This window comes from Chrysemys picta, chromosome 2 (assembly GCF_011386835.1).
Source record: "Chrysemys picta bellii isolate R12L10 chromosome 2, ASM1138683v2, whole genome shotgun sequence".
Taxonomy (NCBI): domain Eukaryota; kingdom Metazoa; phylum Chordata; order Testudines; family Emydidae; genus Chrysemys; species Chrysemys picta.
Genome location: NC_088792.1, coordinates 35,154,242 through 35,167,058, shown reverse-complemented (window position 1 = coordinate 35,167,058; position 12,817 = coordinate 35,154,242). Strand labels below are relative to the sequence as shown.

The 12,817-nt window shown below is 39.8% G+C and overlaps 1 protein-coding gene across 2 annotated transcripts in view; it reads left to right on the top strand.

The window, feature by feature from the left end:
- The window catches only part of YME1L1 (YME1 like 1 ATPase), a 38,600-nt gene that overhangs the window by 5,981 nt on the left and 19,802 nt on the right, over positions 1-12,817 (top strand). The window contains exons 3-8 of one of the 2 annotated variants that reach the window (XM_005290924.5): positions 4,154-4,316; positions 8,600-8,698; positions 9,768-9,877; positions 11,020-11,170; positions 11,264-11,347; positions 12,298-12,380. In XM_005290924.5, the coding sequence (XP_005290981.2) occupies positions 4,154-4,316; positions 8,600-8,698; positions 9,768-9,877; positions 11,020-11,170; positions 11,264-11,347; positions 12,298-12,380 (690 nt within the window). Of the gene's footprint in view, positions 1-4,153; positions 4,317-8,599; positions 8,699-9,767; positions 9,878-11,019; positions 11,171-11,263; positions 11,372-12,297; positions 12,381-12,817 lie in introns of both variants that reach the window. The other variant, XM_005290923.5, reaches the window with a different exon arrangement.

Sequence of the window (12,817 nt, the reverse complement as noted above, 5' to 3'; positions counted from 1 at the left end):
GCAGGTGAGGAGGCGAGCTACGAGTTGGTGGCTGACCTGTTCTACTGATCTGGTCTGGCTCCCATCCCCTCTCCAAGGGTTGCAGCTGTCTGGAGGTGCCTGCATTCTACGCCTTCCTCATTCACACCTCATTCATTCAATTGATTACAAAGTGGGGGGAAGATCTTATTCTACTTCTAGCAAAAAGACATTTTTATTTTACCTTAATTATACTACCTTAGGGGCCTGCTATAACATATTACCAAGGTTCAATACCGCTGTTTCGGCGGGGCGGCGCTGGGGAAGGAGAGTTTGTTTCCGCGGGGTGGGCGGCACTTGGGGGGGGGGGGGGGAGTTGTTTCCGGGGGGCTGGGCGGCGCTGGGGGGGCGGGGAGGGGGTGTTTTCGCAGGGCGGGCGGCGCTGGGGGGGGGCGGGGAGGAGGTGTTTTCGCAGGGCGGGCGGTGCTGGGGTGGAGGGGTTGTGTTTCGGGGGGGGTTGGGCGGCGCTGGGGGGGTGTCAGTGGGGCACGGGGGGTTCGGCCCTCAGCTGTTTTCTTTGGAGTAATATGGCCCTCGCCACTTTACGAGTTGTGCAGGCCTGCTCTAAGGTGCCACAAGTACTCCTGTTCTTTTTGCTCATACAGACTAACACGGCTGCTACTCTGCTTCCTGTTCTTGTCCACTGTGCCTCCTCTCTCCTCGTAAGTCATTAAAACAAACTTGTAGCCCACTCTTCAAAGTAAGGTTAACAAAATTTGAAATAAAATCATAGAATCAGCATGACATCACCAAAGGTAAAACTTTCAAAAGCACCAAAGTCCCATTTTCATAACATTTACTTCTGGTCCATGTACCATAGTATAAATTCAGGACTATGTACTTCCCACAATGCCTGTCATGGTGCCCACTGATGTCAGTAGGAAGTTTGTAAGGAGAAGATATAACCTGAATGGAGTAACTAAACATTTAATTGTGTTATCATTTGTTCAGTGTGTCATTGTTCTGTCACTCAGAATCTACTCATTTTTAACCCCACTGTTTTTTTTCCCCCTTCTCTGTTTCTTTCCTGCTTTCCCTCTCTTTGGGAGTTCCCTGAATTTCTTTCCCTGCAGCAACTCCAAGTTCCCAACACAGTGGGTATCACTCCTACTCCCTTTCCACTTACTAAAATGATCAGTGATTAAATAATTAACACTGACACTGAAGTGTTATCAATGGGCTTTAGAGAAGATAGCCCAATCAAATTAAAAGGGGAAGAGTTCATGTGCTGAGTTGTTTCAAACTGTCTGCAGAATCAGGTAGATGTAATGGAAATGAAAACTTAGATTCTGTTATGTATGGATTAGTATGGATATTTCGTGTGAGCCACATGCGTTCATCATGTGGGATGTATGTTTGACAGCCTTGATCAAGAATCGAGCTTTGCCAAGTAGAACATCATGGGTTTTGAGCTGATGCTGGTAAGATCTAGGTTCTGCAATTCCAGTTTTGTCATATTAACTGGCTTATGCATAATTAATTAGAAAACAAGTGAAACATTTTGCTCATAAAAAAGGGTAAATATTTTGATTGATAGAATACGGCCTCTCTCTCCTCCCCCCTCCCAAATAGACACAAATGAGGCAAAGAGCCAAATTCTAGTCTGTAATATGTACATTGACTGCCAACACTGGCATGACTCCCTGCGCTTGAGCCATGAATACAAAAGGCCTTTCCCTTCAGTGTGATTATACAGGGATTAGAACTTGTTTATCTGGGTTTCTACTGTAATTTTTTAAAACCACTGTGAAATATCCAATATCCACATTTCCTCAATTTCTCACCTACCACTCGCAAAAAAGCCAGAATTGCAGAAGATTCTGCACCTCAGTCAGTCTAACTAGTAGATAGTTGCTGTTGCACATTCTTGGGGGATTTTTTTTCTTCTCTGACAGAATAGTAATGTCTCAAAGATTAGAAAGATGCTGAGAGAGGTAGGGAAATAATGCATCTGTCTACTCAAGTCAGAACAATAGTAGAAAACATGAATAAAAATTGATATTTTTGTAAAATACATAAACATCAGATTTTTTAAAATTTATATTGAATCTATCTTTTTTTAAAGTAAAGTTTTTTAAAATTAAATTTGAATTATAACAATCTACGTCAAGGCCTGAATTTACTATAATATATTAAAATAATTGACATTAGATTAAAGAAAAGTAAGCATTACAGGTTGCTACCAAAGTTTTAAAGAAAGTCAGACTACTGAACTGATGGGAAATCACTGAGTAAGCACCTGGAGCCAGAGTTTGAAGTGCTAATCCAGCTTTTGACGGCCATAGCTTCTTTTGTGAGTGCAGAGAAAATATTTTCTTTTTCGTTTTATTCAAGTGAACCTCTACCCCGATATAACATGACCCGATATAACACGGGTTCGCGTACAACGCGGTGGATCAGTGCGTCAGCTCCCAGCCACAGCGCTCCGCTTCCTGCCGCTGGTGAGTGCGGGGAGGTTGGGGAAAGGACGCCCCCCGTACTCACCTGCAATAGGAAGCGGAGTGCCGCGGCTGGGAGCTGGCGGAGTGGAACAGGCCGCGGGTTAGTACGGGGGGCATCCTTTCCCCAACCTCCCTGTATTCACCGACAGCGGTGGAAGCGGAGCAGCCCGTTCCCAGCCCACTCCACTCCGCCAGCTCCCAGCAGTGGCGCTCCGCTTCCTGCCGCAGGTGAGTACGGGGGAGTGTCCTTTCCTCAACCTCCCCGCACTCACCGGTGGCGGGAAGCGGAGTGCTGCGGCTGAGAGCTGGTGAAGTGGGGCGGGCTGGGGCCGGATTGCTCCGCTTCCTGCCGGTGAGTGCCTGTCAGGGGACGGGGTGAGTGGATAGGGGTCGTGGCAGTCAGGGGACAGGGAGTGGGGGGCTGGGTAGGGGGTGGGGTCCTGGGGGTGATTAGGGACAGGGGTCTCTAGAGGGGGCGGTCAGGGGACAAGGAGCAGGGGGGCCAAAGCAAGTTCGATATAACGCGGTCTCACCTATAGCGCGGTAAGATTTTTTGGGTCCGGAGGACCGCGTTATATTGGGGTAGAGGTGTAGTTCAGTTCAATGACTAGTTCATTGAAAGTTAAGAAAATAATTGGGAGTTGAAAAGGCAGGAAGGCTTGTATACTCTTCCAATCTATAAATAAAAATCAAGCTTGAGAGGATGAGATCTACTAATTATAAAATCTTGAAGGACATGGTGACCAGAAACAATCAGTTCACTAACTACAGCTAATACTTTGTTTAATAAATCAGTTAGTTTTAAATGCAAAACATATTTTGATAAACTTTTTTCCTATATATTCAGCACATCTAAGATAGTTGTTTTTAACTAATAAAACAACTTTGAAATTTTGTTTGTGTGCATTTAATTGAATTCCAGTTTCCATCCAAATAGAGCTTGAAACAAATCGCAAGATAACAATCATCCGATAAATTAGAAATGCAGCATTCACCATTTTTAATATAATATATATATACATTTATTTTCATAATGTTATTCATATTCTTTATTTTTAAGTTAAGCTGTATAATTGCTTACATAAACGTGTACAGATGTGTGTCGTCCTGGTAGCAAAAAGTACCACCAAATTTCGTGTTAAGGCTATATCTGGTTGCTGTTCAATATGTTTTAATGATTACCAACTAATAAGAATCAACTTTTCTTCAGGAAAATAAGAAGTACAAATACAAAACAAGATTTGAAATTGACAATCTAAATCAAGGTTTCCTGGCTGCTGACTTAAATCATGACTAAAATTGGTGATTTAATGCACTTTTGACTTAAATCAGTCTACTCTGCTTTCAAATATGAAGAGAACATTCTTAACATGGACTAAGCAAACAAATGGCTATATATTAGCAAACAAGTGCACATTCTGTGATTAATACTCATAGGATGGCATAGTGTAGAAGCTTATTTTATATCAATAATAACTGGTTTAATTTTTCTCTTAGGATTTAATTAAGCCTTCCTATTTTTCAACATCTAAAATGTGTTTTTCACTTTAAAATTCTTACTTCTATAAAAATCTGATAGTTGAAGCTGTATCAGTAATTCTGTGAAAATATCCCCTTCTTAGCAGACTTTTTTTTTCCCCATGAGGTGACCTGATGTTATTAAATATTTGAATACTTCTCTTATTGCCTTACAGCCTGTACTGAATCTGAGAGACCTGGGATTGTCCGACTTGAAAGTTAGCCAGCTCGATGAACTAGTGAACAGGTTGCTTCCTGGCTATTGTACAGAAAACAAAATCTCTTCCCAGTGGAATACATCCTATATCTCTGCACAGTCCTTCTTTGAAAATAAACATGGTATGTTCTGGGGTGATATGCCAGTATTATCATTTCAACAAAAATAAAAATGGGACTAGTAAAAGCTGTCACACTTAAATTTTCAAGCTGAAACCATGGTAAATCAAGCCATAGGTCATTGTGTTATACAATTGCTTAGATTGTGGTTTAAAACAAACTATTAGAGCTGTCCATAGAAAAAAACAGTCAGAATACCAATGTCATTTGCTATACAGATAATTTGTAGTTTTCCTCTGAGTTTGTTATATATCTTGTAGTGCATTTCCAGTCACGCTCAGTGTTCTAGTCAGACTGTGACACTTAGTCATATTACAGTTCAATTTTTTCTTCAGTTTGATATTCAGCTCAGCTGTAGTAGCTAATTTTATCAACTTAACATTGATGCAACTGCAACCCTCTTATCTGATGGCAGGACTGAGCTGCTAGTTTCAGTTACCAGTTAGGGCTTGTTTACACTACAGCCGGGATCAACGCTGTGGCGATCGATCCACTGGGGGTCAATTTAGTGGGTCTAGTGAAGACCCACTAAATCGACCACCGATCACACGGATGTCGACTCTAGTACTCCACCAGATCGAGAAGAGTAAGGGGAGTCGGTGGGGGAGCGTCTCCCGTAGACACAGCATAGAGTGGATCCCACAGTAAGTAGATCTAAGCTACGTCGATTTGAGTTATGCTATTCACATAACTTAAATTGCGTAGTTTAGATAGACTTTCACCTTTAGCATAGACAAGGCCTTAAACTCAGTGAATGGAAGGAGAAACTGTGTGTAATTACCAGTGTATCTGTCTCTGAATATGATGTGTCAGTCTAGATAAAGTCCCTTCCCTTTTCTCTGAAGGATTTTTACAGCTTTTAAAATACAAAAATGTTGATATGAGTTGAAAAGGAATTCAGATTGGCTTCACTGTTCATGTGTTGCTAACTGTTTCATTACAGAAAATAATGTAAGAACTTGGGAATTTCTATGGTCAATGGAGTGAATGCAGGAGGTCAGACTTAGATGATCTTTGTGGTACCTTCTGGCTCTAAAATCTGAGTGTCTTTTAACCCCCCCCCCATTTTTTTTTTGATGATGACCTTATAATTTGACTCTTCTACCAAATTCAAAAGGAATGTTGCCGCAGAAGCAAGGTCTTGGTAGAAGTGCCCTGATTGCACTAGCAGTGGAAGCAATTAACTGGTATCTATAATGCTGCCTCCACAGCATAGCAGTTGGGAGAATAGGAAGAGGGAAATCAGCTCGAGGCTAGCCTCGGAACAGAATTACTAAAGGAACTGTAGCCTGAGTGGGTATAAATGTGAAAAATAGCTTGCACAGACAAGTCCCTGGTTGAAAGGGGAGAGTTACAAAGGTTTTTGGGAGTCTTCAGAGCTATGAAAGGCTAGTTCATAAGATTGATCTTTTCACTCAGGGTGACTGAGGCCTCGTCTTACACTACAGCATTAGGTCGATGTAAGGCAGCTTACATCGACCTAATTATGTCAGTGTGCACACTACAGCCTTGCTCCCGCCGATGTAAGTGCCCTAATACACTGACATGATACCTCCACCTCCACAAGAGGCGTAGAGCTTATGTTGGTGTAGTTAGGGCGATGAGGTGTCCCTGTAAACGCTGCGTTACTTGCATCTATTGACAATCATTGTCAGTTTCAAGGCTCTGCTGGAGCTGTGAAATTGATAAGAAAGTTGGCTCCCAGATCCCCAGCTGGGCTGCTGCCCAGTCTGCTCCAAGCCAGTCTGCCTCCCAGGCTTCTGGCTCAGGCTGCTACCCACGCTCCCCACAGGGAGCCCTGCTGTCCCTGGGGTCCTGGTTCCCCACTCCCAGCTGGGCTGCCACCCAGGTTCATGGCTCCCTGCTCAGATCTGGGCTGCCCCCCTGGGCTCTTGACTCCCTGCTCCCCACTGAGAGCGTGGCTGCACCCAGCGGGGAGCTCTGTGCCTGGAGCACAGTGCAGCTGCCTGGCTCCCAGCAGGGAGCTGAGAAGCCCAGTGTGGCTTCCCCATTCCCAGCAGGGGGTAGGGGTGAGCTGGGCTCCTGGCAGGGAGCTGTGTGCGGAGCTGAGAGTCCTGGCTCTCACTCCCTCACATTGCCCCTCTTAAGTTGGTGGAAGCGCTACAGGACATGCATCACTGACAGAAGGGCAGTGTGGACGTGAACCACTGCAGTTGCGGTGGCTGTAAGTTTATTTAACATAGGTCAACTTACGTTTATAGTGTAGACATGCCCTGGGCAGAGCTATTAGTGGGAGAGGAGCCCTGCGACAGGCCGAAGAACTGCTAAAATTCCAGTGTAGGGGAAAGAAATCTTAGAATAGTAGAAACTGCTTCAGGACTGAAGCAAGCTCATTGTAACAGCTGAAAGCAGAATATATTTTATTTTTCTTTCTTGTAGAAGTTCTGTTTAACAGCATGTTCTTATGTCACTGAAATAAACCACCAAGATTCAAGATGGAGTATTTTACTATCTTTTGTAGAAGTTTAGCTAGCTTTTTAGTGATTTATCCTGACTTATTTCTTAAACTTTAAGGCTGTGATTTATAAAGTTGCCTAAGGGCTAGTCTACGCTACCCTCCCGGATTGGCGGGTAGAAATCGATCTCTCGGGGATCGATTTATCGCGTCTCATCTAGACGGCTAAATCGATCCCTGAATCGATGCGCTTACTCCCACCTCGTCAGGAGGAGTAAGCGCCGTCGACGGGGGGAGCCGCGGCGGTCGATTTGCCACCCTCCTCATAGCAGGGTAAGTCGAATAGGATTCGCCAAATTCAGCTGTGTTAATGAAGCACTGCTGACCATGAGCTTTGAAAGTTCTACAATTTAATTGTAGACACTTAAATTGTAAACACTTATGCAGGATGCCAGCTCATACTGCTTTTCATCGTTACTCTTACATCTTATTACAACTTCATTTGTACTTTTTGGTATAACTTATACTGTTGGATATTATGGAGGAACATTAGGTTGATACCCCAAAAAGATTTAGCAATATATCTATTTATAAAGATGTGGGAAATGGTTTATTATTTGAAGAATATGTGCTCATAATTAAAGATTGTATAGTAATACATACATACAAGGGTGCACAATTAAGGTTGTACATTTAACTCTAACTTTTGCATTTCCAGGCTTTTGAGCATTTAAAATGTTACCTTAATGTTTCATTAATGTAAGCGTTTTTGGGTTTTAATATACCGTTTAGTTACATTTAAGAAGATGGCCCAGAATAATCCTTAGATTTAACCAATTTATATAAATACCTTCTTTGAACATGTGCTCACAAATATATATATATTTTTTTACTTCATGGTCCCCTGATCATCATTTTGTGGACCATATCTGTGTCACCTTTGAAGCCTGCCTAATGGAGATGTTGAAATCAGTTTCTTAACAATACAATGCATTTCAATGACACTAAACCAGTGATACTCAGACCTCAGTGGTTCAGCAGCCAAATTAGCGATCAACATTACCCCAAAGAGCCACAGTAGTGTGAATTCAACGTTTCATTTACTATAGATTTTTTTATATGTAAAATTCTCACAGCAAAATGATTGACCAAGTATTATTTTATTGGTTAATAATATAGTAAAAGCATCCTGATTGGTTGTTAACTTAGATTGGTTAATAATTACATCACACAGTGTTTTAATATCATGTGCTGCAAAGAGCTGCAGAAAACACATTAAAGAGCCACTTGCTATTTTGAACAATGGATATAAGGCATGCTTGTGATATGCTATCTATTCACAGTAGCTAACATTTTTGAAATGGTATTTGCTGATACATTTCCTGCTGTGTTGTCCCTTTTCCACTTCTTGTTGCTTCCATGCTATATTACAACTATTAAACAAATCCAATATACCTTAATGTAGTCTTAAAATGTATTAATGCTTTGTACATTTCTTATTTTTAAATTAATTCATGAAATGAGTCTCAACACAGAAATAACTGAGATAACTGAGATTTTCCCATGCAGTTGCAGGATCTCAAATCTTAGTTGGAATATTTGTTTTCACCTGGAAGTTCTAAAATTAAAAGGATTCTTGTGTACTGAGAGAGTTTCCAAAATGAGGAAATTCAATAATTCCCACTATATGTTGTTAGTAATGGTTTCTTTATTGTTCTGTGATGGTACTTCACGTGACCAGATATAAATAAAGTAGACATTTGGCTTCAACATAATTAAGAATAACTTAGACTAAGTAAAAAGTCTAGTGTGAAATATCCTGTATCTAAAATGGAAATCATGCTTATGTTATGGAATATTTTTTTTCTAGGTTTCATGGATGTATTTAGTACTTTACGCTCATCTTACTTATATAGACAGCATCCCAGGCCCCTCCAGAGTGTGTGTTCAGACCTTCAGCGCTGGCCAGGTATGAAGCAAGAAACTACCTCATGAGATCAGTTAACATGTTTTTAACTTACATTGTGGCTTTGTTTTTCCCCCTGGGAAATTCTACTTAGTCTGAGTAATGGGGGCATTCAGCAAATATTGGCAAACTTACTTGAATTTGGTACTTTACTTTTTAAAAAGTCATCTTAAGGGCCTTCTATTCTTACGAGTAGACCTTGCTTTAAGGTGTGAAATTCTTAAGTGATGTTAGTGAAGAGGACCTAAATCCCCTCATCTTTTGAGTCAATTAAGTAAATTCAATCTGATATCAGTACTAGTGAACTTTCTTAAGATAATGAGGAGTCCTTGTGGCACCTTAGAGACTAACAAATTATTTGGGCATAAGCTTTCGTGGGAAAGCTTATGCCAAAATAATTTGTTAGTCTCTAAGGTGCCACAAGGACTCCTCGTTGTTTTTGCCGATACAGACTAACATGGCTACCACTCTGAAATCTTTCTTAAGGTGTAACTTGTGTCACGCTCCTTTGGTTTTGTATTAGGATTGCAGTTCATTTCATTAAGTATGCTGAGGGATTCAGAATGACTTTAGTATTAATTGGGGAACTTGGGTTGCAAGAGCCTTTTTGGAGTGAGTGTAGCCATTCAAAGGCTCAGATAAAATTTTAAGACTAATTGAAATGACTGGTAATTTATTCTTGTCACATAGCACCTTGTTAGTATAGTCATTTATACACCTCTACCCCGATATAACGTGACCCGTTATAACACGAATTCTGATATAACGCGGTAAAGCAGTGCTCCGGCGGGGCGGGGCTGTGCACTCCGGTGGATCAAAGCAAGTTTGATATAAAGTGGTTTCACCTATAACGCTGTAAGATTTTTTTGGTTCCCGAGGACAGCGTTATATTGAAGTAGAGGTGTATATTGCATAAATAATAAAAACAAAAAGTATCATATGTAAGAGGCTTTGGAGAAAAGACAGAGGAAGAACCTACAAACATAGTGTAACTTTGATTTGTTTGACGCACCTTATTCCTTCTCTGCTTAAAGAGGAAGTATGATGTTAAAGGAAAGTGTTTTTGTTTAAGTTTTCATACAGTCTCGGGGTTTTAAGACTTTGAAATCAAGAGCAAAACGTCTGCAGTCGACGTCCGAACGATTTGCAGAAACAGAAAATGTATCCCCTTCATTTGTAAAGGCAAGTACAAAGAGCTACATTTTGAGATCATGACTACTGTGAAGAAATAGAAGACTTAAGTTACTGAATAATCAGTAATGTTCTCACTTATTGAAAGGAAAATCTTCCTAGATCTTATAACTTTAGTGAATTGAAAGGATTCCATTTCCCCCTCCTTATCCTGCACCCAGGACTTGCTTTACTATTGCTGATATAAGGATCCCTAAATCCATTAATTCTTGTAATGATAGCAGGTTGAAAATCTAGAAGAGTAAATTTTTAACCACAAAATAAAATGTTGCTTCTGACTTTTCTTTTGTAATTTATTTTAAAAGTATCTTGGAGACCAGTGAAGCACTCCTATGTGCAGAAGTTCAGTGAGTGGTTTCACTTATAAATGGGTGCTTTTTTGTACTATAGCAGTTGTAACTGCTTTAAGAATAGCTACTTTGGTGATGAATGTCTTTTTAATGTTGTAGCATGTTTACCTGAACAGGAGGTAACTTTAATCCAGGAAGACAACTTGCAGAAATCTAATGCAGTAAACCCAGATCTTGAAGTAGCCAGAAAATTTCGTTACTAGAATAGCTACTCTGTCACAGATGCCCCATATAGTAGAACCTCAGATTTACAAACACCAAAGTTATGAACTGACCAGTCAACTTCACACCTCATTTGGAACCAGAAGTATGCAAGCAGACAGCAGAGACACAAAAAAGAGAACAAAAACAAAACCTCCCAAATACAGTATTGTGTTAAATGTAAACTAATAAAAAAAAGGAATGTTTAAAAAAATAAATAAATTTGACAAGGTAAGGAAACTGTTTCTGTGCTTGTTTCAAGATGGTTAAAAGCAGTGTTTTTATTCTGCATAGTAAAGTTTCAAAGCTGTATTAAGTCAATGTTCAGTTGTAAACTTTTGGAAGAACAACCATAACATTTTTGTTCAAAGTTACAACCTCCATTCCCAAGGTGTTTGTAACTCTGATGTTGTACTGTATAACATTTTTGTACACTGAAAACAATATTGCTAATGTCTGACAGTTCCTCATTGAAAAACGTATATGTTAGGAAGCCAATTCACTATCGTTTTTGCTCTGCATGAAAACTGTGTCTCTATCAAAATGAATACAAAGTAATATTAGTATGCAATGTATGTTTAGGGACTCCTTTTGAGAGACCGAGGATCTGATGTTGAAAGCTTAGACAAGTTAGTGAAAACAAAAAATGTACCTGAAGCTCATCAAGATGCATTTAAAACTGGTTTTGCTGAGGGCTTTTTGAAAGCACAGGCACTCACGCAAAGAACAAATGGTAAGCTGCTTTAACGTAATACCATCGCATTCTGTTATTTGGAAAGTAGTTTATTTCATCCTATTAAAATTTTTTTCTTTTTTTCTTTTACAGATTCTTTAAGACGAACACGTCTTTTTCTCCTTGTTTTGTTACTGCTTGGTATATATGGCTTGTCAAAAACCCCATTTTTATCTGGTAAAGGCTCCTTTTCTGATACTGGTTTGTTAACTTTTCATTCCTCTAACCTTTCACTTTACTCAGTTTCTTTTTGTTCAACCTGAACACTAAGTAAAATGTGTATTGTACTTTGTATTGTGATTGTTTTAAGGTAATGTTTCAAAATACAAAAGGAATTTAGGCAATATTTATTGCTTTTGCATTCAGCACTTCAAAAGATAACTACAAATGTGTAAAGTAATTTTTTTTCTTGCTCTGATACTCTGTCAATTCTTGACTTTCTTGATAAAACTCTTGAAAATGAGGGTAGAGGGAGCAGAATAAGTAATGTGACCCAGAATTTAGGTGATCTGTTCTCATTCAGGTCAGTAGTGAGAAAAGAACGTTTGCCATTTGGTGGTTCTCATGTGATCTCACCTAGCTTCTAATGACCAGGTGCTTATATTGCCAAAAGCACCATCATAAATTTATGCTTGTTCGCTATCTCATTTGAATGGCCAAAGGCTGAATGTATCAATATTGGACTACAGTTCCATACTTAGGGGTGGAACCTCTGGATGAGAGGTGAGATTCATTGTTGAGGCATTGTGGGGACGCTTGTACAACTACCCATGTATTTTTTTTTTTTTTTTGGAGACAGGACTTCCTCCTGAGCTATGGAGGAATGATCTCTAAAATGAACCAAAAAGCAGTTGGTTAATCTCTCATAACCACTGAATTCAGTTCATATAGCTATTAAATATTTGTGGAAAAAACTAAACCTTAATTGTTCTACAAAATGAAGCTATTAAAATATTTATTCTAGCTGGACACTTGTAAATGGAAACATTGCTTTTAAAAAAAGATATGGATGACATAACACAGGCAGATTAAATGTGCATATCCATTAAACATATATGTAGTCTTGGAATTAAATGGCATCTTGTAAACTGAAACAACCCTCCCCCCCCCTTCTGGTTTGCATGCAGTACGCTTTCGGACAACATCTGGGCTTGATGCAGCAGTTGATCCTATTCAGATGAAAAATGTCACCTTTGAACATGTTAAAGGAGTAAGTTCAAAAATTAGCTTTGCATGGATCGCTTGTTGCCAAACCATGAACCTGAAAACTTATGGGTTTTTGCAGGTATTTTCCAAAAGTGGTAGCCCATGGCTAAAAGTCTTGTTTTTACAGGGCTGGTTATAGAATGATAGAATTAGGTTTGCACTGTGGATGAATGATAAACCTAGAAAAGCAAGGAAGTGAAGACCAGCATGGCATTTCCAAATTGTTCTATAGTTAGTAGAGAAGCAACGAGGTTTTAGAGTCCAGGTAAGTAGCTGCCAACTGATTTTTGTTTTCTGTAGACAGTATGGATTGAAGGGGAAGTCCATGAAGTATGATCTATCTTACTGGTGCCTGGAATAGCTTATTTCACAAACTAACATTCACAAACTATAGTAGCCAAGCATAAGTATATTTTTGTTGCCTCTGTGGTGAGTGACATG